The sequence below is a fragment of the Phasianus colchicus genome, chromosome 9, assembly GCF_987193195.1.
Source record: "Phasianus colchicus chromosome 9, bPhaCol1.hap1.1, whole genome shotgun sequence".
Lineage (NCBI taxonomy): Eukaryota > Metazoa > Chordata > Aves > Galliformes > Phasianidae > Phasianus > Phasianus colchicus.
The window spans coordinates 30,966,424-30,993,806 of NC_143444.1; the positions used below are offsets into that span (position 1 = coordinate 30,966,424).

Genomic DNA, 27,383 nt, shown 5'->3' on the forward strand with positions numbered 1-27,383 from the left:
GAAAGACGTAGCGCTCGGATGGACCCAGCTATCAAAATGGTGTCTTACAAGTTTCTAACTGAAGAGGGCAACGGAGAGACAAACATGAAATAGCTGAGCAGAAGCACGCAGTGGAAAAAAATATTTGTACATTTTAAAACAAACTACAAACATACATTACATAAAAAGGGGGACAGTCAACAGATTATGCAATGCTGATGTCAGATGATGAGACAGATGACTTAAACATATAGTCTAAAACGTGCAGCTTTACCATCCATTGTAATTCATTACATCATCATCTGCTGCAGGAAAAACAAGCAAAACTTTGTTAGAAAACCAACCTTATGAAATCCTGTACATACAGCCACGGCTTCTGAAAGGGAAGCAAGAAATGAACAATTTGTTCCCACTCTGAAATGTTTTTACGTTACCATTATTATCCCAGCAGTAAAAGTCTACCGATCTCAGCTGAACAGAATGAAAGTAGAAAGAGGAATCCTACATTTCAGAGGCCAAAGCGACCGGAGAAGAACTGCTGTTGATCAGCTCCAAGATTTCATCCCATGCTCCAGCAGCTGCTGTTATGCTGTGTGAAGGAAGCACGGCAGCACCCCGGCACAAAGACCATCCCACCCCAATTGCACCAACACTCACTGCTGATGCCATTTTCTCCAGAGAGGAGCTCACCCTCATTCCAACAGAAAGCCGGTCCACAGCACGCACCGATCTCCACATTGCCTCAGTCAGGCTGCACGTACACAGGCTGGAAGCAAACAGGTGTGCACAAACACACTGCTAAGCTCCCTGTCATTATCTAAAGGGCCCTCCCTTCTTTCGAAACAACAACCTGACGAGCTCGGAGCTCACAGCCCAGCACACGTCTCCATCCACGGATTTTCTTCCAGTGCTTCACGTCTCTCTACGCTTTCAAAGGCGCTCGTTCCCAGCCCCGTTTCACCTTTCCCTGCTGACAGCCCTGCAGGCCGGCCCCTCTGGCAGCCCTGGGGGTCCCGCGGCACCCCAGCACAGCCCGGTGGGCTCACACCGCCCTCCCCACACGCGGGTCGCTACCTGAGGCCGCTGCGATGCGCTGGGACGGAACCAAAGCGCTCCGCGTCCCGACTTCGCCAAAACCGCGAGGAAACCTGAGGGCAGAGAACGGCAGTTAGAAGGCAGCGACCGCACGGCCCCGACGCTGCGAGGAGCCGCGGCAACTCACAACTTTCCCTCGACGCCGCTCCCCACAGCGCGCTCCCCGAGCCCGGGGCGGGCGGCGGGACGGCAGGAGCCCCTCGGAGCCCCCCGGCCCCTCGCCGGGCCGCGCCCCGCGGCAGGCCCCGCCCGCGTAAACACCGCCGCTCGGAAAATAACAGTGCGCAACGCGGGAGCGCCGCGCCCGGCCCCGCCGCACGGGCGTCCCCCCCTCCCCCGCGCTGCCCCCTCGGGGCCGGGCGGCGGGGCCGGGCCGGACCCACCTGCGGGCGCGCGGCGGGGCCGGGGGCGGCGTGACGCAGCACGGGCGGGCGGGCGGCGTGAGGGCCGCCATCTTGGCGTGTTGATGGCAGCGCCGCGCGGCCATGTGACGGCCGCTTCCGGAGCGGCGCGGGGGCGGGCGGCGGGGCGGGGACACACGGACACACAGACACACGGACGCGCACGTACACAGACGTACGCACGCGTGGGTGCCCCGTGTATGTGCGGGTGGGGGGGCACTGTGCCCGGCGGGCCGTACCACCGGCGCGGGGTCCCGCTCGTTCCGCCCCCCCCCGCGCCGCCCATCGGTGCGGGACCCGTCGGGCGGCCGGACTACGAATCCCAGGGTGCCGCGGCCCGAGGGGGCGGGCGGGCAGGCGGAGAAGCCCCCCCTCCTGCTCCTTTCATCCCTCCCGCCCTCCCCCCGTGCTGATGTGTACCGTGTGCGGGGAGGGGGGAGCGGCACGCTGCGGCCGGCAGCCCCTCCGCGCCCCGCTGTGAGGGGGATGCGGGTGCCGTCGGGGCGCTGCCCCCCGTCGCGGCGGCTTCTCCTCATCCTCCTCCCCCCACAGCTGCGGGCTCTCCCCGCTCCGGGGTTCCGCGCCGCCGCCGCGTAACGCGCCGTGCCGCCCCGCAGGGACCCCCCGCCCGGCTCCGGTAGGCGGCCATGGCCTCCAAAGTGCTGCGGGCGGTGGTGTTGGGCCCCCCCGGCTCGGGGAAGGGGACGGTGTGCGAGAGGATCGCCCGCAGCTTCGGGCTCCAGCACCTCTCCAGCGGCCAATTCCTGCGGGAGAGCCTCCGCGGCGGCGGCGGTGAGTGCCGGGGGTCGGTGCGCACCGACGGGGCGGGAGGGGGTCGGGGGAACCGTCCGGGTTTTGTCCGTCCCGCTGAGCTGCGGTGTCCCCGCGCCCCGCCGCCGAGCCGGGGCCGCCTCTGGATTGCGGGCGGTGGCGTCGCCGGGTTTCGTTTATCGTCTCCCTTCTGCATCTTGAGTTTATGGGGTGGCTGATACGATGGGGTGGCTGTCCCAGCCCTGGGCGCAGCTGCGAAGGCAGCGGTGCAAATAAAATCCTAACGTATCTCGAGTTGAAAGAAGGGACCCGTGAGGATCATCGAGTCCAACCCCTGGAATAACCCACGCAAAAGTATTGAGTTTGTTGGATTTGGCAAGAGCAAAATTTGGTATTGGAACTGTATGATCATAGAATCACAGAATGGCCTGGGTTGCAAAGGAGCACAACGCTCATCCAGTTCCAACCCCCTGCTGTGTGCAGGTCACCAACCAGCAGCCCAGGCTGCCCAGAGCCACATGCAGCCTGGCCTTGAATGCCTGCAGGGATGGGGCATCCACAGCCTCCTTGGGCAACCTGTTCCAGTGCCTCACCACCCTCTGGCTGAAAACACAGCCTGTGTGATCTTTAAGGTGCCTTCCAACCAAGCCATGGTATGGGAGCATTGCAGTATGACTGAAGGCAGATGCTTGAAGTTGTGCAAGGGATGCATGTGTTCATGAGGATCCCACTGGGAAGCGGGGTGCTGCAGCTGTGCCATCCACTGCAGGGGGGCTGGGGAAATGCTGCAGGGTGCCCATGTGTGCTCTTGCTCATTAAGCTACTTCCACAATCAGGGAGTGTGGGGGGACAGCAAGCCTCAGCCCATCCTGTATTTCGCATTCTAAGCCTTTTGGAGAGCTGATGGCATTTGCTGTGCCTGCACTGTCAGATCCCACAAACTTCAGGGGCCAGCAGCCAGTGGGGTGGCTGAGTTGGGCAATACCAGCTCGCAGCAGCTCCTGTGCCCTGCTGCTGTGCGTGGGACCTGCCCAGGAGGAAGCTGACTCAGAAGAGCCATGGAGTGGCATCCATGCAAAACAGGAGGGGGGGAAATAGGCGCACTTTCCCTTTTTAGAGGTGTGACAAGAAGGGAGGGTGAATGAATGCTGGGAGCTGTGTGCGCCGCGGGGCGTTGCTCACCACCCTGCCTCTGGTCACGCAGTTAAAAAGACCCAGATTTCCTTCTATAAATAAAAAGCACAAAAATATTTCCTTTGGAAAGAGACTGAAAATTCTGAAAGTCCGGCTAACTTTTGGCTGGGCTGCAAAACACCTGAGGGCAAAGCAGGCGGATTTGCAAGGTGTGGAAGTATGGCCGTGGGTGGAGAATGCTCCTGTGGGCATCAGGTGTGCAGTGCTGAGCCGTGTGCACCCACAGGCTTCCCTGGGTTTTGCCTGCAGCTCTCTGTGTAGGAGAGCTCTGGGGATGCTGCAGGAGGAGGCAGCTGTGAGCTGAGTTAGACAAAGTCTTCCAAAGTAAACGTGGGTTCCCAAAGGAGACAACACTGAGAAACGTGGATAAAACTGCTCAGAAGTGAACCAGCCTCGACTTGGCAGAGCTGATTGTCCTTTCAGGTGCCACCTCTGACATAGCCTCTGGTCACAGCTCTCAGTAAGGTGCAGCTATTTGCTTTTTTTCCGCTGTTTGCTTTGGACAAGCTGTTACATGAGCATGTTGCCGTGTGCCAGCTCTGGAGGAAGCTAAATGGAAGTAAATTCCCTCCCTGGGTTTATCATCTGTGTCACTGACATTGCACTTCAGGGCAGAGGAGCCGCATTACAGCACCTAAAGGACTGTTGGGGGGGTTCAGAGCAAGGATCATAGGTGGTTTTTGTGCTTGCTGCTGCAGGACATGGTTCATAGGAAGCCAGTTAATCAGTGTCTTGCTTAGCGGCTGCCCTGTTGTACAGAAGTGCTTTTTGTGGATATTGGTGAAGAAACAGAGCTTTTGGTGCTAGGCAAGGCGTGACGGGGGATGGTGACTGTTTTATTCATCTGGTTCAAGCCTCAGTGCTCAGGGCTTTATTTCTGGTCTGTGCAGCATCCTGGAGTCCCAGCAGGACTCAGTTAATTTGCAGTAAAACTCTGTGCTCCAGGCAATGCCTGGGTCCGTCCCCTCGCCTGCTCACTGTGCTGCTCGGGATGCAGCCGTCGTTTCAGGGGCCATCTGCTTGTGGATGTCCTCATATGTGTGGCTGTGCCAGGCTCCAGCTCCCCAAAGCTGGGTCCTGCCTTCAGGGATGGGGTGAGAGCCCTGGGCTGGGGAGAAGCACTGGAGCTCTGAAAATTAGAGGAAATATCTGGCCTTGGCCAGCCAGGGTTGTTATAGCTTGGTGCACAGATAACTGTGATCAGTGCTGCATTAACCACTTGGAGCTTCCCCTTCCGTTAGCTCCAGATTGCTCTGCTGGAGCCTCTGTAAGAAATCATGCAAAAGGTGGCTCCAAGGGACCAAAAGTCCAAGGTTATTTTGTAGTGTCCGGCCAGGGGCTGCTGGCCAGCAAAGCTTTTGTGCTCCATGCCAAATTCCTGTACCCTGTGCTTGAGAACAGCCTCTCCTTGAGCCCCTGCAGCCTCTCCAGCTCCCAGCTGGTGCTGCTGCCTTTGCAGGAGGTGTCACAAGGCCATGTCACTCTGATACAGAGTTGGAAGGCACAGATGAACTAGGGTTACAGCAGGGGCTGAAGTCCTGCGTTAAACCTGCGGTCATTAGCTTAACAGGATTAAGTGATAGTAGTGTGGATTTTGGCCCTTGTTTGGGAAGGATGAACCCCAGATCATCACACAGCGGGATCGGGATCTGCAGGGATATCCATGCGTGGGCATGCCCAAACCCTGCTGCCTCTTGGCTCAGGGCTGGGGCAGTTTCACCACTGAAATGCATAGGATAGATTGAGAAAATTGGAGATAAAAGCAACTCAGCAGGGTTGTGCTGCGGGGGTGATGTGATGCAGCACATCCCAGGTGCTGGGGGCCAAAGACTGAGTAGCTCCATGCATCCTTTGTAGGAACTATCTGCCCATTCTGCAGTATGAGCGATGCCTTGAGAGCTTGGGAGGAGGCTGAGCAGGGATGGAGAGGCTGAGGGGCTCCAGTAGCAGTCTGAAAGCATTGCTACCCTATGCTGATGTGTTGACCCCGTGTCAGTGCATGCACTCCCATGGTGGTGCATTGCCCCCTTGCTGATGTGTCCCCTATGCATGCTGGAGCATTCCCTGTACCAGGATCAGCAGAGAGCTGTCTGCTTGTATTGTAGTCATGGAAAAACTACAGCATTTTGGTGCAGAGCTATGGCCTTGGGTGGACGTGCGAGATGCATTTCCAGACTTCCCAGCTGTGGGTTGGAGTGTTTGTTGTCAGCAGCTGGTCCTGAGGGTCCTTGGGACAGGAGTAGGACATGCAGCTACAGCCTGAGCTCTGCTCCCTCAACCAGCCACAGCTCTTCAAGTCTTCTGGCAATGTGCAGGCCACATGAATAAATATTAAAAAATGTAGGTGGATGCAATAATATTTATGCCCTAGCAGGTCTCTGTGCTGGTTGCGTAAGGCGTAATTTATTCTTTTCATCTTCATGTGCTTTCCCGAGCAGGAGGGTGACATATGGGCAGTGACAAAGAGCTTGTCATTGAACAAGGTATTTTCTGCAGCCCTGGGGATGCACGGAGGCTACGAGCTGCTCAGCAGCATTGGTTGCAGAACGTTTGTGGAGCGGAGGGAGGGGACCACCATCATGCCCCTGCTGACTCATTCCTGCAGCTTGGTGACTCAGCGTTTTGTGGGCAGGTTGCCAAAAGGGCAGCCTCTGCGTGCCCTGCTTCATCCACACACGTTTGTTTCGGGGAGGTTCCCTGCAGCCTCGCACACCCGGAGCTGTGCTGCACAGGCTGCTCCAGGCTCTGTCCTCTAGATGAGATGGGCTCTCTCCGGGAGCTGTGCTTCTTGCATCAAACCTTTCTGCGTGCCAGAAATTCAGCCTGTGCTCTGGTGCGGGTGCTTGACCAGCTTCTACATCTTGCTGTAGTCTGGCAAACCAGAGCCTGGAGAGCCCCTTTTCCTTCAGGCAGCTTGCATCTTTCAGCTGCTTTGTTCCAAAAGCCACCAGTGAGGGATATTGAGACTGTATGTTGTCAGGTTCAGACAGAAGGGGGTGGTGGGTCCTTCCTGGAGGGGGAGATCAGCTAAGGACAGTCCCACTGACGGAAGGATTCTGCAGGGAACTTTGTCCTGCTGCACCTCCATCCACGCTCAGCCACCTGTGCAAAGCCCCAGAAGCCTTCTCTGATGGTGCAGCATGGCTCTTAGTAGTTCAGATAGAGGACTCATGCACTGAGAGGGATAAAATGTGCTGTCCAAGTAGAAAACTTGCAAAAATGGACTGCAAGTCCCATTTTGGTGACAGATGCTGTTAGGTGCTCTGGGAGGAGGATGCACTCAGGTTTTCGTACCTGAATGCATCCTGAGTTGAGGCTCGGAAGTCTTAAAAGCCTGTGGATGGAAAGCTGTGTTCTCCTTTCAGCAGTGATAACAGATGCTCAGAGGCGTGGGTTGTCAGACGAGCTTTCTGATGATGCCTGTTTACTGTCACATTTTACATGTGACACTGGGAATGTGCATCCCTTCAGATAATTTATAAAAGATGGTGCAGTGTCTCACGACGTGCGTGAAAGCAGGAGGAGGCAAACTCGGTTTGTCTCAGTCATGTTACAAGCATTACCCAAAAGCATCATTTGTCCCCATAACTTTATGGAAAGCTCCTCTGAGGCACAGTAGACTGCAGCTGTAACATTGGGCACGTAGCAAGGTGTGTTGTTATACGCAATGTGCAGAGCAGGAGGTGAGCCTGGCAGCTGGCTGCTGAGCAGAGCTGCAGCCATGCAGTGTCTCGGTGACATCTGATGCAGGTGGCCCTGCTCACGTTACCCCTCACCACGCATTCCCCAGCTCCAAAGGAGCTCTGTGTTCCCCAGTGTGCTGCCGAAAGGGTGAGCGATCTCTGAGGGCAAGCAGAATTTGAGGGGGAGCAATATTGTTTCATGCAGAAATGTCATGCAGTTTTAATTTCTTTCTTTCTTTTTTTTTTTTTTAACTTGAACAGAAGTTGGCGTCTTGGCAAAGCAGTACCTTGAGAGAGGCCTTCTGGTGCCTGACCACGTCATCACACGTGTGATGATGACGGAGCTGGAGAAGCGAAGAGCAGAGCATTGGCTGCTTGATGGTGAGTGCATCTGTGTGGGCAAAACCCAGCCACCTTTAAAGCATTGCTTTGCACCTAATGGGTTTGAGAAGACCGAAGGTTCCTGTCCTGGTGCTGCTGGCAGTAGATGGGAGGGCAGATGGCACCAAACTGCTTGCAGAAGCAGTGCTCTCAGGTATTTTTTGTAGTAAATCAAGAGCTTGAGGAGGGACTCCATCAGTTTGAAGCTGCAGAGCTAAAAATAAGAAAAGGTCCTCACTGTGTGTGGGTGCTATCAATTGGGGTCAATGGTCCTCGCTGGTTCTGGCAGCAAAGCAAGGAGAGAAATTGGTTTGTGGCTGTTGCTTCCCTGAGCCCTAAGAAACAGCACATGTGCATGGAGTTGAGATCATTGTGTGGGGAAGGGAAAGGAGAGAGGTGTTTCATAAAGGAGCCCCTGGGGCCAGCGTGCAGAGTGGGGCTGGCCAAGAAAAACTTCTTCCCAGCTCCATCTGCATCTGAACGAGCTGTGATCCCAAGCCATACATCCACCTGGGATAGAGAAATGCTCCAAGCAAAGTGTGTGGGAGGTGTGCAGCAGGCAGCTCTGATGGCAGTGCTGTGAAGAGCTCTGGGGTTTGGGCAGGGGAAAGGATGGTGGGATTTGGTGGGATGCAGCTGCCTGGGTTTTTGGGCAGAGGCCCATGCGACATAGGGAGGGGCAGCCAATCTGGTGAAGCACTTTCAAAAAGCTTGTTATACTAATACTCTCCTTTCCTTACTTTGAAATGTTCCTTCAGTTGTTTCCTAGTTAATAAGTTGCAAAATGAGGAAAGTGGGTGGGCAAAGCACCCCAAACTCAATCTCCACTATTACATTTCATTACTATTATACTAGCACTACTCAGTTCACTGGAAACACAGTGATTAGCAAATATGACAGCAAGTAGCACTGTACAAGCAAGCATTTTGTATTACAAGTCTACTGTTTCTGCATTCACGAGCGTTTGCATCCCAGTATTCACTCAGACCCAGGTTTGCCTCCAGGGCAAAGCATGGCCATGGGTGGTGGGCATGGATGTGGGGAGCCTCCTGTTTTGCATGGTGACCCCTGACAAGAAGCATGCTTATTTCATGCAGTTCATTCAGTGACACAAAGAACAGTCCAACTTGACTTGGTAAAGCAGATTGCATGTATTCTTTCTCATGCTGACTAATTCATTAGCTCTGATGACATCCTGGCAGGTCTACAACTAATAATGCTCAACTGGGGAAAGGCCTGGGATGTCTCCTGGGGGCTCTGCAGGTGTTTGCTGAGCTTAGTGGTGGCCTGGAGAGGTGGGGAAAGTCCTCATGCTGGGCACTGCTTCCCAGGAGAACGCGAGCCTGAAGAGATCTGTGTGTTGTATTTTGGGAGCTGGTGCTGGAGGAGCTATTTTCTGCAGCAGCCATCTGGTGGATGGCTCTTTCGCACCATGTGCACTGCAGCGAGGAGCTGTGCTATCTTTGCAGCACCTTTGCAGCAAGCAGCCGTGCGCTTTTCTTCCACTCACCCTACTGTGCTGTGGTACGTGCCCACAGGTTTCCCACGGACACTGGGACAAGCTGAGGCACTGGACAAGATCTGTGAGCTGGACCTGGTGATCAGCCTGCACATCCCCTTCGAGACGCTGAAGGACCGCCTGAGCGCCCGATGGATCCACCCGGCGAGCGGACGGGTCTACAACATGGAGTTCAACCCTCCTCATGTGCATGTAAGAGCTTGGAGCACCCTTCTGCTGCGTGAGTGGGCTGGCACAAGCTTCAAATACCACTGTGGAAAAATCCTATGTAGTAAGACCACATCAAAAGCAGCATAGCCAGCAGATTGGGGTAGCTGATCCTGTTTCTCTGTGCTGGTGAGACTTCACCCGGAGCACTGTGTCCAGATGTGAAGTCCTCAGTACAGACATTGACCTCTGGAAGGGCCACGAAAATACTTCCAGGGATGGAACACCTTCCTATGAGGACAGGCTGACTGCTGGGGCTGTGCAGCTGGAGAAGAGAAGGCTCTGGGGGAGAGCTGAGAGCAGTCATTCACTATCTAAACAAGGGATGTAAGAAGGCAGGGGACACACTCTTGAGTGGGATCTGTGGTGATAGGACAAGGGGAAACGGTTTCATACTAAAGAGGGGAGGTATAGATTGGATAGAAGGAAATAGGTTGTTTTGTTTTGTTTTTTCTTGTTTTCTTTTATGATAAGAGCAGTAGAGCATTGGCACAGGATGCCTATAGAGACAGTGGTGTCCCATCCCTGCAGACACCCAAGGTCAGAGGACGGGACTCTGAGCACCTGGTGGAGCTGTGGGTGTCACTATTCATTGCAGGGGAGTGGGAACAGATGGCCTTCAAAGGTCTCTTCCAACTCAAACAATTCTACAATGCTATGAAGACCCAGGGATATTGGGGCACCAGATGGCTTTGGCCTTGAAAGCTGTCCTGCAGAGTTCTGCACAGTGCCTTTTGGAAAATGAGGTTTGTGCTAAGTGCTCAATGAAAATGCTTTTGACAGCATTTGCCTTTCTGCAGGGCATTGATGACGTGACGGGCGAGCCGCTGGTCCAGCGTGAGGATGATAAACCTGAGGCCGTCACTGCCCGGCTCAGAAAGTACAAAGATGCTGCAAAGCCAGTAATAGAGTTATACAAGTGAGTTCAACCGTGTGAATAAGGCACAGCCCTGCTGCATTCTGGGGGCAGATTGCTGTGCAGCACACCTGGGACCATGGAGGTGGTGCCCTGCAAAGGGTGGTTCACTTCACTCACCAAACCAGTAGCAGCTTTCTGTGCTGCTTCAAATAGCATCAATGAATGGGTTTGTTAAGTAATCCCCTGTGCTGTGCAGGTCTGGAGTGGTATGTTTGCCTTGCAAAAAAACAGTCCAAGGCCCCTGGGCTTGGCTTTTAAATGAAGTACTGGGCAATTGGCAACAGGGCAGAGGAAAGGGTAGAGGTGGTAGAGAGCACATAGATCATGAGTGTATACACCTGAGGGGAGATGAGAGGTGTCTTCTAGACCCCTGCATACAGACACATGTGGAAAAGCTTTGTTGTAAGCATCTCAGTAGCTGCATATCTCTAAAGCTCAGAGCTGTTGCCCCTTTGAGCTGTGCACTGCTGCACTGATGCCCCAGGGTAAGCTGGGGTGGGTGTGCTATAAGTAGATGATCACACTTCAGGATCTGACCCTGCAGTCCACACTGTTATTTTGGAGCTGAGAAATGTCTTGTCCTCACCTTCTTGGCACTAACTGCTTGACTCTCTTCAGGAGCAGGGGTATCCTGCACTCATTTTCGGGGACAGAGACCAACAAGATCTGGCCATACGTGTATGCTCTGCTGTCCAACAAGATCCCACCCCTGCGCTCAGAAGAGGAGCACTAAGCAGCTTGGGCTGGAGACCAGGAGTTGGTGTGATAACTGCTTGGTTACTCTGCACGGTGCTGGAGCTGTGCTCAAATTAGGCAATCATGCAGTACCATCCCCAGGTGTGCTGGATAACAGCGGTGGAAACACAGCTATAACCAGTATCCTGGTGAAAAGATCTATGCTTATAAGGTCAAGTCTGCTAGAATAAGTGTTATTTCTTCTGAGGCTAGAAAATATTCCTGCCTGTGATCCAACCACACAGATCAGTGATGCAAACCTAGGTCATGATTCTTTCAGGTTTACACAACCTGCCGTGATCTCCCTGCCACTTCCCGTATGAAACACCAGCCTCTAAGCCTATAATGTGCCATTCCATTGCCCTACAGTACTGGTTAGCACAGGTCTCTCTGTTGTTGTCTTTTTAAAAAAAAATTATTTTCTATTAAATTTATTTCTTAGAGAAATAAAGCTCTAAAGTGCAAGATTTCAGCCCGGTGGGAATTGGTGAGGAACACAGAAAATATTCACACTAGAGCTCAGAAATGTCAGGATCACATTTCCAGTAACAGTAGACGTAGAAGAGGGGAAACACAGGAGGTAGAATACATACTTGTGCTTTTCCCATAAGGAGAGATGAAGAAAACAGTAGAAAAAGCTGCTACACGTTTTACTTGTCATGAGCTGGTGTGATGTGGAGCAGGAAGGTGAGCAGGCTCTGGTTTGTGCTTACTTTGTCCGTAGCTTTCCATGCCATGAGATAACAGCCCTGTTTCAATAGCTTCTCCCAAAGATTTTAAATGTGTTTTGGTGAGAAACAGAGTCATTCCTTGTTCTCTGCTGCCTTTGTCCCACTGGAAAGGTGCTGTCCCAAGGATGATCCTCCTGCGAGGGGTTCACCTGCAGTGGTTGCAGGCTCTGGCAGTGCCGTCCTGCTGTCTGTCCCTTATGTCCATGAGGGCTGTCAAAGTGACCACACTCCTTTCAGCAGTGTTGTGTGTGAGCGTGCATCTGTCTGAAACAGCATTAGCATGCTCCTGCTGCCCAGCAATTGGTTTGCAAACAAGATAAGGGCCATGCTGGTGCTGTTCCCACCTCTGCATGCAGGAGCTCTGGGCACAGCCACCAGGTCTATGGGGACGCTCCCCTGGTCTCCTCCAGTTGCCTTATTTTATAGACTCTATATTTAAGAAAAAAAAAAGAAAAAAGAAAGCAAGGTGTGTATTTTTTAAAGTTTAAAAAATAAAGCTGAATTTTAGCATCTGCTTTGGAGAACGCTTTGCTGAGCTGCTTGCTGCAGTCTGCCAGACCACAGGCAGGGTTGCAGGGAAGCTGTCACTGCCCTCCACCTGTGCAATCAATTAGAGCAGCCTGGGCAAGTTGCTGTTGCTGAAATGTCACTGTGTTATTGCTTGGAGAGCAGCTCCGCAGTAGGGCAGGGTGGACCAACTTTTTAGGGAAATATTCTTTTAGGATTTTTTTCTTTCTTTTGCCCTGGGAGCACTTCTCTGAGCCGCCTCAATGCCATCAGCAGCTCTGCTTGTCACTGGCTCAGTTGGGAACAGCTTTGCCCTCGCTTTCTCTTGATAACAGCCAGAATCCATCACAATCCCCTGCAGTAGCATTTCTGGCACGTAAGCGCTTGTTTCGGAGGCTCTGAGCTCTCCCATAGATGCAGAACCTCGTGGCCACGCATCCCTCCAGCCCTCAGGACAGGTTTTTCCATAAGAGTTGTACTTTGCACTTTGGCGGACCAAACCCCGGGTTGTCCCACCAGGCAGTGCAGCCCTCGCTCTCCTCTGCCCCTGTGCTGTGAATCTCACGCTTCCCGCAGCCTCAGCCGCACTGTAGGGACCAAAGGGCAGCGGGTGCCCACATCCCAGTATGTGACACTGAGTTTTGCTCCTTGAGTTTTCTCCTGGGGAATCTCCATTGCTGTTCTGCCGCTTGGAAGATGTAAATAAATTTTTTCTCCTGCTTATCCCCAGCTTGGTGGTGTCTGTTTGTGAGCCTTCCCCCACACCAAGGCAGTAACAGGTCCTGTGTTTGCCCGTGGGTTTGTCTGTGGGAGACTGGCACCAGTGGGCACAAGGAGGGTGGGAGGGAAGGAGAAGATCTACAGTACCCACACTCAGACTGGAGGAAATCTCCCCCGTAAGGCTTTTGGTTTGAATGTGAAGCTGCTGTTTGAGCCAACTCCTTTCAGAACCATTCAGGCTGGAAAAGCAATCTGTGCTCCCCAGCCCACCCCCCCATGCCCACTGCTCACATCCCTCAGTGCCACATCCCCATGGCTCTGAACATCCCCAGGGACCCCTCACCCCTGGGCAGCTGTGCAGTGCTGAGCGCTCTTTGGAGAGGAGATATCCCCTAATATCCAATCTTCATTTGATAAAATCCAAAATGAACAGAGCAAACCCAGGCAGCTCTGAGATGCTGTGGGTGAAGCCGGATGTTCCCCTCCTGTCCTCACTGTGCATGGAGAGGTTCTGGTTTTCCTGTTTAACTTCCCCCAGCAGAAGCAAGGCAGAGCATGAGGCACTGCAACACACACAGCTCGCTCCGGTGCCCCCAGTAATCCATCACGTGGGTTTGGGCAGAGGGAATTAAAAGCTGGAGGTGCCCCCGCTCATCACTGCAGATCTGATGGTTGGTTCTTTTGAATTACCAGCCAGCAGCCCTGGTTTCCCCTGGACTCCAGGGTCCAGTAGGTGACACTGTCCCATAAAGCGACGCTACCCCATGATGTGACACTGCCCCATAATGTATTGCTCTGTTTTCTCAACCGTGGGTCCATGGAGGGAAAAGCAGCCTGGGCATCCCCATAGATCTGCAAGCAGAGAGCTGTTAGGTGTTTCTTTGAGCCTCAGAACACTACAATCATTACAATTCCCACCTTTCTCTACGTTGGCGTGTGTTGGCAGCCCAGGCTGGGGGCAGGCAGCAGCTGTGTGTGCGGCATCACCTGCTGCCCACCTCCCCGGCGGCCCCAATCCCTGCGCATTGCTCCTACAACCTCACTGGGATCGCACCGGTGACCGACGCAGCCGCTCCGCAGGGTTTGGCGTGCGGCTCGGTGCCGAGCCAGGAACATAACAAAGTCAGGGGGAAAAAAACAACCACCAAAAAAAAAAAAAAAAGAGGGAAAAGGAAAACGCACGAAGTTCCCACTCGCTCCCGCCCGCCACTGACTCCGGATCCCGCTCCGTGCCGCATTTTGGGAGCCGAGTTCCGCCCGCCCGCACCCTCTGCCTGCACCCTCCCAGATCGCTGCCGCCGCCCCGTCTGTCCGTCCGTCCGTGCGGGGGCCCCACCGGGCGGGGGGATGATGGAGCCGGCCGGGGGCCCAGGTGAGCAGAACGTGGGGGGCGGGGGCGGCGCCCGGGGGGTCTGCGGGAATCCCCCCCACCCGGCGCGGGGCTGAGCGGGTCTCGGGGCTGTGCGGAGCCGCGGGGTCGGCAGCATCCCGCATCCCGCATCCCGCATCCCGCGCGGGCATCTCCCCGGGCACCCCGACCCCAGCTCGGCGCTGCGGGAGCCGTCAGCGCGCGGTGTCGTCCCCCCAAGGGAAAGGGAACGATTTTTAGGGTTACAGATCAGAACTGGAGCCGAGCTGGGAGAGCGGCTCCGCTGCCCGTTCCCCGCAGCGGGGTGCGCGGGGGTGCGTGGGGCCCGGCCCCGCCGCCGGGCTGACCTTCAGCACCAAGTCACGCAGCGCTGCTTTCCCCTTAGCGAAGCCCGGGGAGAAAATAAAAGGGTGATTTGCTTGGGTTCCACTTGTTTCCGCGCTCCGGGGGCAGGCAGCCTGCTGCGGGAGCAGAGCCCCGCTTTCCTAGTGCTCTGGTGGCCGGCATTGCTGCAGCCTTCGTTTGGGTATCGGTGAGGGGAGAACAGCAGCAGCAGGAGAAGGAGGAGGAGGGTTGTTTTGGTCAGGTCTCCGGGTCTGCGAGCTCCAGGCTTCTATCAGCTCCTGCTCTGCCGAGGGCCTCCATCTTCTGCCAACCCTTCCCCAGCAGATTCCTTAGTCATAGCCTTCCCAGAGCGAGAGCAAACCAACCCCGGATCCCCGTGCCCGGCGATCCCATGGCACAGGCAGCGCGGAGACGACCCGGCTGCTCTATATTTAGACAGCAGTGACACAGCTGACGGCCCCGGGAGCGCTGGCAGCCCATGGATGCAGCATTTCGGGGCATTACGCAGACCCACGCGTCGCCCTTGAAGCGCTGCGTCGCTCTCAGCTCCAGCCCGGGCGTTTTGCTGCTGACCCCACTAATCTGCCCCGCTGAGCTTAACCTGAGGCCGTGCTGTGCACAGAGCGGGGCACGCTGTGGGGTGGCCAGCAGGCTGGGTTTGGGGCTGAGGGGGGGGGGATTTGCTGCAATCCGGCCCCGTGCGTGCCGCTCCGCGCAGCAGATTGGGAGAATAAAGCCCCAAGGCTGCGATCCCAGCTGGCACCGTGACGCTGCGGCTCCCGAACGCCGCAAATGGGATTATGGGCGCTTCCCAACGGCGGGTGGAGCGGCCCTGGGGAGAGCTATAAATATCTCCTTGGATTTCTTATAATAAAATACGAATACTGATTTAGGCAGTTCACCTTACGATAGGGGATGGAACCCTGTGTTGATAGGTAGGCAATGTATAGATTTCTGCCTAAATAAGTTTTTTTCAGGAAACTAAAATAGGAACGATGCAAAACGGTGCCCGTTTGGGTCTGCATCCCAGCTGGGAAACTGACCCAAGGCAATAGGATGTGCTAACAGACCCTCAGAGGGGCACGGGGAGGCAGGGCCTGCGGTGGGGATGTGCGTCCCCTGCCCACCCCAGCAGCTTTGGGAGAAGCAGCCAGGCGCTGTCAGCCCGCTCTCTTCCAGCAGGGCTGAAGCTTTTCATCTTAATCTCTATTTCTGCAGCGTTTTTATTTCCTGATGAAAGCAAAACCCGGCCTGAGCCGTGGTGGGGGCGGACGCAGCAGCTCCTGCAGCACGGCTGTGTCTCTGAGGAGCCCTCATTTCCCACTTGGGGATGTCTTTTCCAACCTTAACGATTTTCGCTTCTACCAATTTCTCCCCTTGATTTATCACTGGCCTTTTTCAAATGCAAACAGTTCCCTCCCGAACAGAAATGCAGAATGGTGCTGTTGCAAGCGCTGGGTCTTGCAACAGGCAAGGATTTTTCTAGGGCTGTTGGGTGATGGATGCAGTACCCCTGCTATGGAGGTGCCAGTGTGCTTCTGAACTCATCCCTCTCCTTCACCTTGAGATCACACATAACACATTCTGAAGGCTTGCAGACAAGCTTTTAAGGCCCAGGTTTTCGTGGCATTGGGCTATTTGCAATGTGCATGAGGATGGGAATAAGCAGTTAAAGGGGAGCTATGAATGGACAGCAGTTAGGCACAAAAATACCTGATTTTTACCCAAATCCCTGCTTGTTGCCTCCATGCAAACAGTCCCTGAGCATGGGATGAGTGGGCTGTGCACTGTATCAGGATGGAGGGGCACTATACAAAATCCCACAGACTGCAATCCCTGCTGTGTACCATCACAGAGGGCAGAAGTGGACAGGGTGATAACGACAGATCCATTGCAAGGCACTAGAACACAAAGTAATGATAAGCTGTGTAGATGAAGGGGAGGAAGGCAGGGAGGGAACAGGAAGGGCTGATCTGTGTGCACTGGATGTAGCCCATGGCCAAGTGTCTGCCCCGGAGCAACGACCAGCAGGAGAATGCAAAACCCACAGGCTGCTGTCTTTCCATCTTCTACATTTTTGAACCTCCTGGTGAGGTTCAGCTTTTCCTTTGTAACAACTCCCAAGCTGCTCTTTTTTCTTCCTCCCTGTGCCCCAATTGCTTTGGTTGGCCCAGCTGCCATGGAAGCTGCTCACTGAGGTTCTGGAGATGCTTCCAGTGAGGCCATCCAACCCAAACTCCCCACATACTTGGGATGATAGTAATTCACTTTTGCTGCTATGATGAGAACTCACGTCTTTGTGTGAGCACTTCTATTGCTATCAGCGTTCAGGGCAACCGGTGTTTCCTTTCCAGGTGCTCCAATAGAGACCACAAACACCTCTGAAATGAGCTTATGACTGATTGACAGATGCTTTTGTATTCCATCCAGGATCTGTGCGTTTTGGCCAGCCTGACTGCTGCAGAGGCTCATGGTGCCCTCAGCTGCAGGAAAGCAAAGGTCCCGGTGATAAAGCCATGTCTAACACAAACAAGTCTGAGGCTTTCTCAGGGCCACGTGTGCTTTTCATCAGAGACAAACAAGGCAGGAATCACCAGGTCAGAAGTTTCAAAATAGCAGATGGGGCTCACAAAGGGTTGAATCCTCTCACCACCCTCTCTAGCCAGCTCCCTAAAGATCCCAGTCCTGTGGCAAAGCACATAGCACAGCAGTGACCTGCTGCACTACTGAGCAGTCTGTATTTCTCCAGCACATCTAGGCATAGACAGGAGATGGAACCACATGGCTGTCCTTGACTCCAGTCCAAATGTTGCTTATTTATCCTCAGCACAATCCTGACACTGCTCTGAAGTCCTCTTTCTGGCTCTGGAACAAATGCTTTCACCCATTTTGCTGCCACATGCCTATTCCTGGAGCAGTGCAGGGGAAGCGGTGCTCCTGGCCAGCCCATGCCACTGCCCAAGTGATGAAGGAAGGCCCAGAGGTGAGGGTGAGGGGTGTCCTTCTCCCTGCACCGGTCATTTACATCCTGATGTCATTTGGGCTGGAACCCAAAGACTGAGCCTGATGCTGCAGATAAGGCATATGGTCACAGGAGAGCCCAGCTGACCCATGCAGGTCAGCCCCGCTGGGGACAGGATGCTTTCAGGGAAAATGGGTGCTTAAAAGAACTGTTGCTTCTGTTAGTCTTAGGGAAGATGAGCAGCAAGATAAACCCTTTGGCTGTAAGCAAGAACATTCACTTGCTGCCTCTTGCAGAGGTTAAAAATGATCTGATAATTGCCACATCAGTGGGGAGGTAGGATGAGGCATTGTGGTTCTTAGGCCAAGAAGCAACAAAACCTCAATCATACAGCCTCATAATGACCTACAACTCTTCTCTGAGGTGTAATTATTTCTCCTAGTTCATCAGTGCTGCTTGCTCATGCGAAGGGAGGCAGAGCTAACCCAGACAGGGGCTTGCTGGCTTTAATCAGTTCAATCAAATGTGCTTAACTAGAGTTAAACAAGATGCTCTTATTTAAGATGCTGGCAGCTGGAGAGGACTTGAGTTCATTGGAGCCCTCCCAGGGGGCAGGGCTGGTGAGGCAGCTCTTTCCCTAAGTATGGTGACTTAGAGTAAGTTTCTTTCTGTATCCAGAAGAAAAGGTTGGACAGAAAGATGCAGTGATGCTCTTCTGCTGAAGGAGTACTGTAGGAGCTCAGGTCAAAGCTAATGCTCATGGAGCAGGTTCTTAGCTGCCTGCTGGGGCTGAGCTGATGTGAGCAGGCAGCACAGAGGCTGGGGGAGGGTTGTTTTGGGGTTTGGTTCAGAATGTGGGGCTTCTGTGGGTCAATGTGATGCTGCCATAGGTAGTTCTGGCAGATCCGTAGCAAACCAATTGTTTTTGCTCCAGCTCTCCATAGGGCTCAGGATTTGGTGCTGAAGGGTTCTCCAGAGCGTGGCTGCAAGTGCTTCTTATGAAGGGAAGGTAAAGAAAATTAAAGGAGTGCTGTTGTGTTTTCTTTTTCCTTTTTTTTTTTTTCTTTTCTCTCTCATTCTCCAGAAAGCACATTTTCTGGAATACACATTAAAGAGTTGTTGAAGGGAACCTAAATCAGGGGTTCTGTGAATTGAGGTGGTTTGACTGGGATTTGAGTGCTTTGAAGATGTGGAAAGACAAAATATTAATTGTCTGGAGCACGTAGTGATGGGCCAGGGTCCCATTGCAAGGAGTGAGGTGAGAGTGAAGGGGAAGAGGGAAGTCCCATCCCTGGGGCTAAGGGGCTTTTTGGAAGTAGAAGTACAAAATCCGAGCTCTGTATGTTTATTTTCAGTCAATGATAGCGTGGTCTTTCTTGGGGGTAAGATTAAAGGAAACTTCCAGACTTGAATTTAAGAAACAAGCAAAAAAGTTCTGCTAGGTTTTTCTTTCTGGAGTAGAGTGACTGTTGCTCCCAGGTCCAACCACGTGAGGAATGAGGAGTTAAGCTGCTTGAGCAAGCCTTGCTTTCCTTAACAATACGTGCATTTTTCAGCCCACAAGAGCAGCCCCAGCACAGCCCTGCTGGTACTGCGTGCCCTCATCTGTGCGGTCACACCTGGCTCTGGGCCTCCTGCAGAAACACTCTGTGCTGAGAGGGTTCATGGTTCACAGTGAAATGCCTTAGAACAAATGTTCAGCTCATTGAGTTTTGGAGGTATCGCCCCGGATGGTAAATTAATTTTCAAGCTTTAGTTGTAGTTCTTACAACACTGCGATGTTTTCATGGGGAATTAAGAGTTTAATATTTCACCTTAACTGCTCATCTCGTTAGGGGAGAGCTGGAAGAAAACGAAGTTGCACCTCCAGATATTTGGTGCTGGATTACGGCTGCTAACACTGACTTTTGCCCAGGAGAGCTGCAGCACAGGGTTGGGGGCTGGGCTACCAAGTGACCTTGGGAGGTCAGCAGTGAGCTCTTCCCTCCCCAGCCTTTAGCCAGGTGCAGCCCTCCCTAGCACTGCATGCTCCTACAGCACCTGCCAGAAGCCTCACCATGCACACATGACACCTGGATTATCTGGTGGCATCAGTAAACCTTTGGGGATGTTGATGAATTATTCTAAGCAGCTGTTTCCCCATGTCTTTTTGTTTTTCTTTTCCTTTCTTTGCTCACACTTTTGGAAGTCACTTTATTTTTTCTTGATTAAGGTGCTGCAAATGGGCACCTGAGGGAAGGGAGCACATTCCTGTGGGTGAGCATCACTACCTACACGCAGACAGCAATGTATTAACAGCCCAGTAAGGAGAGGGCAGCGAACTTAAACTCAAGCTGCTACCGTGAACCACTTATGTCAGGTTAACTCATTTTAGTTTGTTTGCTTGTAAATCTGCTTGTTTTTTTTTTTTTTTTTTTTTTTCTGAGGAAAATTCTGGGTCACAGATGTACCTTGTTTGCAGTGCAATGTAAAATTGCTGGAGTTACATAAACAAAAACATGCAATGAAGTACGGCTGTGCCAGATACCCACTGCCCTGCGGTGGGGGAGAGGAGAATTTAAGCCAAGTGTCAGCAATATTTCAAGTTTTGGTTATTGCTTTCATAGCAAGCCTGTGATTATTTATTTATTTATTTTAAGCAGAGCACTTTGTGCCTTCTTTGTAAGAGACTGGAGGCACAGCTGTTGTGTCTGGATGCATCAACTTCTTTTCCCTCTTTATTTTCTTTTAATTAAAAAAAAATCAATTTGGAAGAGCTGATAATGGTTGCTTCTTTGGATCATCTCTTAGTTCCTCTGTCTTGTGTGAAAGGGAAGGATGCTACCAGGTGCACAGAGCTAGGCATGGCTCATCACATGCTGGGGGATGTGCTTTGTGTTGGTCTGAAGTCTGTGCACGTGTGAACAGCTACAAGTAAATTGGAGTGCTAACAAGGTAACTGGTACAGCACCCAGCTGCACTGGCAGGGTTTTGGGGTGTCTGAGAGTGGTAGGATGAAGAGGAATGTTACAGACTAGGGGCTAGTCTGCTAGGAAGGAATTATGCAGAGAAGGATCTGGTTGACTTCCCATACCAGTGGTTGGCTGTGAGGCAGTGGCGTGCCCTGGTGGCCAAGAAGGCCAATGGGATCCAGAGTGCACTGCCCAGAGTGTGGCCAGCAGATCAAGGGAGGTGATCCTCCCCCTCTACTCTGCCCAGGAAGGACACAGCTGGAGCACTGAGCTCAGAGCAGGGCTGCCCAGTTCAGGGCAGTCATGGAACTGCTGGGTGAGCCCAGTGGAGAGTGCAGAGATGGTGGGAGCCTGGAGCATCTCCTGATGGGGACAGGCTGAGAGCCCTGGGGCTGTGCGCATGGGGAGGAGAAGCTGAGGGGGATCTGATCAGTGCTGATCAATAGCTAATGCTGGGAGTTGAGTGGGTGGGGCTGGGCTCTGTTCAGTGGTGTCCAGCAACAGGATGAGGGGCACAAACTAAAACGTAGGAGGTTCCATCTGAACACTGGGGAAAAACTTATTTACTCCAAGGTGGCAGAGCCTGGTACAGCTGCCCAGGGAGAATTGGACTGGGAAATCTCCAGAAGTCCCTTCCAACCCTTCTGTTTCTCTGACTGGCTTTGAACTGTAAGAGGAGAGATTTAGGTTTTCTGTTAGGAGGAAATGCTTTGCCATGAGGGTGGTGAGGCCCTGAAACCACTGCCCAGAGAGCTGGGTTCCCCGTCACTGGAGGTGCCCAAGACCACGGATGGGGGAGCTGCCTACGGCAGGAGCTGGGACTGGATGGGTTTGAGGTCCCTTCTAACCCATTCGGTGATCCTATCTCAAGAACCTCCCGCCAGCTGTACAACCTCCTCCTCTGAGCTCAGGGGTCGCGCTGGGAGCGGGCAGTGCTGCGGGCGCAGGATGTACGGATGCACCATTTTCCTTAAAGATCTTTCTTTCCACGGGATCGCGGATCGCGGCCGCGGCCCTCCGATTGCTTCCGGGCCCGCGGGGGCGGGCAGAGCTCAGCGGCCGCCCCGTCCCGCCCCGTTCCTCCCCTCGGGGCGGCCGGAGCGCTCATCTTCCGTCCTGCCCGCGGCGGCACGGCAGGCTGCCCGCCCGTCCGCCTCGCCCCTATGAGCCTGCTCGGCGGCTACCGCAAGAAACCCGGAGGTGACGGCTATGAATCTTTGCAGCTGGTGGAGAGCGGCGCTGAGGGAGGCGGCGGTGGGCCCGGCGCGGTGGGGGCGGGCGGCCGGAGCCCCGCGCGGCAGCAGCAGCAGCAGCACCGCGCCGACGGCAGCACCATGGACAGCTCCGGTAAGGGCCGCGCGTGGGGACAATGGCAGCGCGGACAATGGCAGCGCTTTGTGCCGGGCTGCGGGGTGCTGGAGGTGGGTGGAAGGCGAGGCGGGTGCTGCAAAGCCCTTCCAGCTCGGGGTGCTCTGTGAAATCGGCTCGTGGTGTCCTCTTGGTTTCACCTTCGTTGAAGGAAATGGTTATTTGGAAGGTAAAACGGATCAAGGGTGTTGGGGTCTTTTCCGCGGGTGCGACCGACTGACCTATTTCCCAGAATTTTTGGTTTTCTTTCCCTCGCCCAAAAAGCATCATCCAACCAAGGTGCGTTAATTGTGCTGGAGGATGTGGTGCATGCAGCGTTTTTATTTAATCAGGGAGTGGGGGACCAGATGGTCTTCGGGACTGGTAATGGGATAGAGAGCTCTTCAGCTCTGTATCACAGGTCCAAATTTGCCTGGGTCACCAGCCTTTGGGAATACTCATCCAATAGCTTCTCAGTGAGCCGCTGGAAGGAGCCGCTCTGTGTCTGGTTGCTTAGTGGTGCCCATCCCCACCAACACCTACAGCTCATGCAGGGGGCTTCCAAAGGCCAAACCTGGGCAGGTTATGCCTTGTCCAGTCATGGGGGATCAGCCCTGTGTCTATCCATCATGAGGGAGCGATGTCGCAGTGATACCTGCACTGCTCCATGAAAGAAAGGCGTGGGCCTGGAGCACTCAGAAGCATTCCATTCATTGCCTTTGTTTTAACATAGTAACCTTCTCCAGAGGGAAATAAATCCTCCTGACCCATGTCTGGATGTGAGTGAGGAGAGCCATACCTTGTATTCTTTTCACATTTTCTCTAGTATAACGAGAGTAATGTTTTCCTCTTCCTCACTGCCACTTAAATGTGCTTTCTAGAGTTCTTCTTGAGGCTTTGTTTTTTTTGTTTCTTTTTTTGTTTGTTTTACTTCTTTTTTTTCCCTCACTCCTGGACTTTAGAACTGCATTTTAATTTGCTGCTATGATATCTTTGCTATAGTAGCTTGCAATATTAGTGTATGTCAGTAGATTCTTACTCACAGCAGGCTGCCTGTTACAGTTGTTTGGATCCATACACTGGCATATCCGCTGCATTGGTTAGATACTGCGGTCTGTTTAACCTCTATCATTAAGGCAATCATCTGAATGAGTTTCCTAGAACTTTCAGAACCACTTACCCCCAGCCAGGCGTGGGCTCACGTCAAGTCACAGCTTTTGTCTGGTGTCAGCTCGCGGTGTTATTTCAGTGTTGCTGCTGCAGTTGCTCTGTTCTGTTTCTTCAAGCCGTGCCGCTCCCTGCTGAGCCAAAAAGAGGTGTTTGTGGATAGCCAGACAATATCTTTATTTACGGCTTCCGTGCAATATTCACCCATTCCAACAATTTAGCTGAAAATACAGACATCCCAGAGTGCTAACTGTACTAACTCCCTCAGCCTGTTTCTGGGGTGCTCTGCCCTTAAATACGTGGCGTTGGGAAGGCCGTGGTTAAGGGCTCTGCTTTGTGCACTTGGTGCTCTTGACACCCACGGCAGTGCCTCTCCATCTGCCCAAACCTTACAGCCACGCTCTGGGCAGCAGGGAGCTTCAGGCCTGGTTGCGTGGCCTTTGAGTTGAATTTAGAGAGGGTTTTTTGGTAATTGTAGTAAATTTGTATGTTACGCATACAAATACATTTTTTGGAGGGTGTCTAAATCTTCACGTAAAGTTCAAGAACCTGATGTGATGCTCTGTTTGAAATGTGAATTCCCAGCTTGTATCCGCCTGGTTCATTTAAACACTGGCTGCTGATAAGTGACAAATTATCAGCCCATTGCAAAGATGTTTTTCTTTGCCAGGGATGAAACTGTAAAAGCTTCAAGAGCTGTATCCACCCCTCAGGTGTGCTTTTGGCTTCTGGTCATTTGGTAATTGAACTGTGGGGCAATTTATCTCTAATGCTTTGTGAAGACGTGTCATTCTGGGGGAAGATCAGGTAGCAGTATAAGGGAAAGACAGGGCAATAAGGTGGCTGTGGTTTTGGCTTGCTAGAGCATGGGAAAAAAAACCCACAACATTTTTCTTAAAAAATTAGAGAATATATTCAAAGGAAATATTTGAGAGTCTTCCACTGGCAGTGACAAGGTCTAACTTCACCTGATAGGCAGCAGCAGAGAGTTTTCCAGCCAGGGGCAGAGATGTGGGACCCTGGGGGGAGGAGAGCTTGGCGAGGTGTGATGGAGGTGGCAGTGATGTGTGATGGGTGGCAGGGCACTGGAGCCTCTGCACCCAACAGTGAAGTCTTTGGGGCATCCTGGCCCAACCAGAGCTCTTTCTGTGCATCCCTCCCACCCCACCTCCTGCTGTGTTCTGTTGTGTTATTTTTCCCTCTGGTTGTAGATGATGGTTTTGTGTGTGGCAGAGCAGCTGCTACCTCTGTTACCACAATGACTGAGAGATGCCTTGGAGGCTATGGAAGTCTGACTGGTGAGGAATGGTGCTGAAGGAAAAGTGCTGATGGCTGTCAGGCAAATTATGGGTTGCTTTAATTTGTGTGGCTACTCCTGCTGGGGCTGCAATGACACAAACTCATGTGAGCTGAGAAAATGGCCCCATGTTTTTTGTTTTTTGTTTTTTTTTTAGGGCACTGGTGTGCTCGGGCAGTGTAAGTGGAAATTCCTGCCCACATTTGTGCCTCACTGTCAGGGTTGGGTTCAGCTCAATGGAATCAGGAGCTGCCCCCCACCAGACAGGGTGCCCAGGGCCCCAGCCAGAATCAAAGAAGGGATTGGTAGGGACCTTGAGATCACTGAGTCCAAGCCTTTGCTAGAGCAGTTCCTTACAGCAGATTGCACAGGTGGGTGTCCAGAAAGGTCTTGAATATCTCCACAGTAGGAGACTCCACCACCTCTCTAGGCAACCTGATCCAGTGCAGTCACTCTTACTGTAAAGATGATCTTCCACATGTTAGCATAGAAAATCCTATGTTCAGGTTTTAGGCCATTACTCCTTGTCTTATCACTATGCACCACCGAGAAGAGCCTGGCCTCATCCATTTGCCTCCCATCTCCCTTTAGAAATTTATAAACATTTATCAGATCCCTTCTCAGTCTTTTCCTCCCCAGGCTGGACAGGCCCATGTTACTCAGCCTTTCCTCGTGTGGGAGATGCTCCAGGCATCTTACATTTAAGTTCTGTGAGGCACGAACACTGTGTGCAAGTTCAGCGTGTTGCTGTAGCTGCTGAGCTTTCAGCACCTGATGCAATGCTTCTCAGAGCCCTGCCACATGTGCTGGACGCCTTGTAGTAGCAGGGTCATGGTGCCTGCACTGATGGGCCCATGCACTGCAGCTCACTCTTCCCAAAAGCTGCAGAGTTGGAGGATGGTGGAGATGGAGGAGAGGTGAAGGGAGAGTTGTGTTGGAACTGGCAGGACACGGAATGTTGCAAGCCCAAAACCAGAATCCCAAGAAGAGCATCTGTGTGGTTCTCCCTTTGTCATTTTAACTTGTTAATTTCTGAAAGTGCTCAGAAGAATCCAGCAGTGGAGATTCAATCGATTTTGGCTTTTGCTGTGGCATTCAATCATGCTTGCTTCGCAGCTTGCATGCTGGAAAAGGAGGAGGGAGCTCTAGGAAACACAGGGAGATGAAACATGTTACAAAAGGAGCCAAGCCTTTCTTGTCCCTCTGGGATGTTTACAAACTCCCTGATCTACGAAATGGTTTTGGGACACTCAGAGGATAACCCGACTCACACTGCAAACTACCTCGGGCAGTGTAACTGCGAAAGAAAATGGTTTACATCAATTGCAAGTGTACCAGTCGAGGTTTCTTCCGCTGCTTCACACTGCAGACCTGACCTCTTGCACATTGGTGATTGCTTTTCACTGAGTCAGGAGAGAGATATCTCCATGTCACTGGCATGGGGACAAAGGCCCGGGCTGACAATGTTGTCTTGTCTTCTTTTCTCCCCGCGTTTTCCAACAAGGAAGCTCAGCTTAATGGCGCCTTTGTTTGGTTGTGTGTTTGGGACACTTGAATGGTTTGGTGTTGGCAGTAGCTTTTTTTATTTTTTATCTTTTTTTCTTTTTTCTTTCTTTCTTTTTTTTTTTTTTTGGCAGAGGGAGAATGTCAGTTGGCTTTGAGGAGCAATTTCACAGTTGTGCTGAAATTTCAGCATTCCAGCCTCAAATGCATTTGGTCACTTTAGTATAACTTTCATAAATAAGGGAAACCATATAACAAATGGGGAAAAAAAATCCTGAGAAGGGGATATTTTTTCCCCTCCCAATATTACTTCTCTTTTAACTGACAAAACAAAGCGCCCTCTCTTCATCTTATGTATTGATTTGTTAACAGTATGAGCAGTATTTGTTAGTTAATTTCTCAAGCAACAGCAGAAATAACTTAATTCTCAAAATCTTTGTGGAGCTTACATTTAGGCCAACTCCAATGAACCTTAAATGAGCAAGCTTTGTGCTCCTGTTCCATTACCTCCAGAACTGTATCCAGAAGGACTCAGAAGGGGCTCCTGGGCTCCCTCCCTGCTCCAGGCAGCCCAGGGCTCTGAGAGCTTTACCACTATGGCTCATGGCCCTGCCCTGGCCCACGCACAGCAAACTGAGCACAGAGAGGGATGTAGTGCTTGTGGGAGGAGGAATGCAGCTTTTCTTTGCAACCCTGAGAGGGAGGCACCAGTGGATGTTTTTCCCAACATCAGCAGAAATGCACTGCAATGTCCCCTGCCAGTGATCCCTTGTAACGAAGCCCAAACCTGGAACTGTACAAAGCATCTCCTTTAGGAGCCTCATGGTTCACAGACTGACAGCATGGTTGGGTTGGAAAGGCCCTTGGAGTCCACCCAGTCCCATCCCTGCTGTGGGGACACCTCCCATCACCCCCTCCCTGGCCACGGGCACTCTGGGCTGAAGGTCCACGTGGGTGCAGTGCCAGAGGACTGCAGGAAAGCTGCAGTAAGTGAAGAAACAAACAACAAAAACAGCCACCACAAACAACTCTTCCCTCACTCCAATCAATTATTGAGATGCCTCAGTCCCACAGCCCATCCTCTCCCAGCTTTGGCAGCTGTGCTCGTGCACTCGTAGTGGGGGTGTTGCTGTTGGTTTTGCAGACAAACACTTGAGTTTTGAGATACCTGTGCTCACTGTGGGAGGGAATCTAACGCAAGCAGGAATCTGGGGCAGCTGTGAGGAGGGGGTGGAAGAGGCTGGTAGCCAAATATTAGCAGAAGCGTCAGTCTGTGCGGCCTCTGAGACTCTGAGGAGCTTTTCAGTGGGTTGTGCAGGCAGCAGTGCCCTCTTTCCTGGTGCTGTTGGGTGCCTGTGCCCTGCTGCTCTCTCCCAGCCCTTTCTAGCCCTCTGGCTAGAACACAGTTCCTTTGGTAAATGTGGGGCAGCCCTGGCTCTCTGTGATTGGGGTGTGTGTGAGAGTAGGGATGCTTTGGAGTCTGTTCTTCAGTGCTTACGTGCTGGGAGGAGTGTGGAGAGTGGCACAGGGCTCTGGGGCTGTGCTCTTCAAAAACGCAGCTGGCAAGTGAAGCACTCAGTCCTGAATGCTATTGATTGCC

General features: G+C 52.7%; 2 protein-coding genes across 4 annotated transcripts in view; both read left to right on the plus strand.

Annotated features, from left to right (window-relative positions):
• Nucleotides 1-1,695: 1,695 nt before the first annotated feature.
• AK4 (adenylate kinase 4) lies at nt 1,696-12,846 on the plus strand. The gene is made up of 5 exons (XM_031603866.2): nt 1,696-2,267; nt 7,385-7,504; nt 9,043-9,215; nt 10,031-10,149; nt 10,768-12,846. Exons 1-5 carry the CDS (start codon nt 2,123-2,125, stop codon nt 10,880-10,882), a joined length of 672 nt encoding a protein of 223 aa, XP_031459726.1. The 5' UTR covers nt 1,696-2,122; the 3' UTR covers nt 10,883-12,846.
• Nucleotides 12,847-14,043: 1,197 nt separating this feature from the next.
• DNAJC6 (DnaJ heat shock protein family (Hsp40) member C6) overlaps nt 14,044-27,383 on the plus strand; it is a 39,610-nt gene continuing 26,270 nt past the window's right edge. Inside the window, exons 1-2 of one of the 3 annotated variants that reach the window (XM_090146818.1) lie at nt 14,049-14,214; nt 21,693-21,816. In XM_090146818.1, coding sequence (XP_090002944.1) covers nt 21,804-21,816 — 13 coding nt within the window. In that variant the 5' untranslated portion in view covers nt 14,049-14,214; nt 21,693-21,803. Of the gene's footprint in view, nt 14,215-21,617; nt 21,817-27,383 lie in introns of those variants that run through there. The other 2 variants (XM_031603892.2, XM_031603884.2) reach the window with 2 other exon arrangements.